Below are 1,532 nucleotides of genomic sequence, written 5' to 3' on the forward strand. Positions count from 1 at the left end.
GGTATGGGGGGGCCGGGGGGCTCCGGGGGCCACCCTGTCCCACCCTGCCCCCCGCCAGGCACCCCCTTACTGTGATCTGGATGTCGGCGTCAGGCAGGGGGGCTCCCTGCCCCCCTGGGGTATAGGTCAGGGTGTAGCGGAGGCGGCCGCCGTAGGAGCCCACCTGCACAGGGAGACAGGGTGGGATGGGGTGGGAACAGGATGAGGAAGGGGACAGGGAAAGGAAAGAGGAAGAGGATGGGATGGGATGGGATAGGGATGGGGTGGGGAGGGTGAAGAGGATGGGGATGGGACAGGGATGGAGACAGGGACGGGGAATGGGGATGGGGATGGCAATGGGGAAAGTGAAAGGGAAGAGGAAGAGGATGGGATAGGGATGGGGAAGGGAGAAGGAAGGAGGTGGGGATGGGGATGAGGATGGGGAAAGTGGAAGGAAAGAGGAAGAAGAAGAGGAAGGGGAATGGGAATAGGACAGGAATGGAGAGGGGGCAGAAGATGGAGAAGGAAGAAGGGAAAAAGGAAAAGGCAAGCGACGGGGGAGTCTGCGCCCACCTCCCCCTCCGACAGAGCCATGGGGCGCCCAGGGGTGCCCCCGGGGAGTGGGCGCAGCCACCAGGCTGGGTGCTGCTGCAGGCAGCCCTGTCCCCTGGGGTGGGGGCACCCCCGTTACCTTGTCCCCCTGGTAGGGGGGGGGCAGCTGCCAGTAGTAGGAGTCGGGGGGTAGCTCCCCGAAACGGTCATAGGTCAAGCGGGGCTGGGGGGTGCCTGGCTCCACCCGGAAGCCGGTGCCCACCCGGGTGCTGCGCTGCCGGTTCACCAGGGCGAATCCCTGGGGATTACCGGTGGAGAAGGGCGTCCGGACCTACGGGATAGGGGTAGGGGTGAGTGGCATGAGGGAGGGATGGGGACACACGGGGACACCCTGGGGATGTGAGAGGACACTCACGGTGCCACGGGCGTAGGTGGTGCTGGCGCAGTGCTGGACGATGCCCATGCAGAAGCAGGGCAGGCAGCCGGCCGGCTCGCTGGCACTCAGGTGGAAATGGTGGGGACGGCAAGTGGCACAGTGGGGACCCTCTGCGTTGGCCTGGGAGGTGGGGGGCAAATGGCCACGGGGTGGGTGACATTGCCCTGTCACCCCCCTCCCAGGTCCTGGGGACGCGCTGGGGTGGGGGACCGGGCTCACCTTGCAGTGGCACTGCCCGGCAGCGTCACAGCCCTCTCCGGTGCTGCCACGGGGGTCACACTGGCACTGCCCGTCGGGGACACCCGGCTCTGCTGGCAGGGGGACACAGACAGCGGTTAGGCACAACCCCCCTCAGTGCCATTGCAGGGGCCACCATCTTGTCCCCTCCCCGTGATACTCACCTCGGCACGGCTCTCCCCGTGGTGGGTCTCCCACATGCCCGGGCAAGCACCTATGGCAGGGGGGAGGTTACAAAAAAATGCCAATGAGGGGGGGGTTGCACCCCAAACCCCACACCCCACACCCCCACTCGGGCTCCCCAGCACCTCTCGCCGAGGCGCCCCCT

The 1,532-nt window shown here is 66.8% G+C and overlaps 1 protein-coding gene across 1 annotated transcript in view; it reads right to left on the reverse strand.

The window, feature by feature from the left end:
• The window catches only part of HSPG2 (heparan sulfate proteoglycan 2), a 39,123-nt gene that overhangs the window by 24,618 nt on the left and 12,973 nt on the right, over nt 1–1,532 (reverse strand). The window contains 4 exon segments of the mRNA XM_035901879.1: nt 71–163; nt 671–862; nt 947–1,087; nt 1,187–1,278. Of these exon segments, the coding sequence (XP_035757772.1) occupies nt 71–163; nt 671–862; nt 947–1,087; nt 1,187–1,278 (518 nt within the window).

This window comes from Egretta garzetta, unplaced genomic scaffold (genome assembly GCF_000687185.1).
Source record: "Egretta garzetta isolate BGI_Z169 unplaced genomic scaffold, ASM68718v1 scaffold69, whole genome shotgun sequence".
In the NCBI taxonomy this organism is placed as follows: domain Eukaryota; kingdom Metazoa; phylum Chordata; class Aves; order Pelecaniformes; family Ardeidae; genus Egretta; species Egretta garzetta.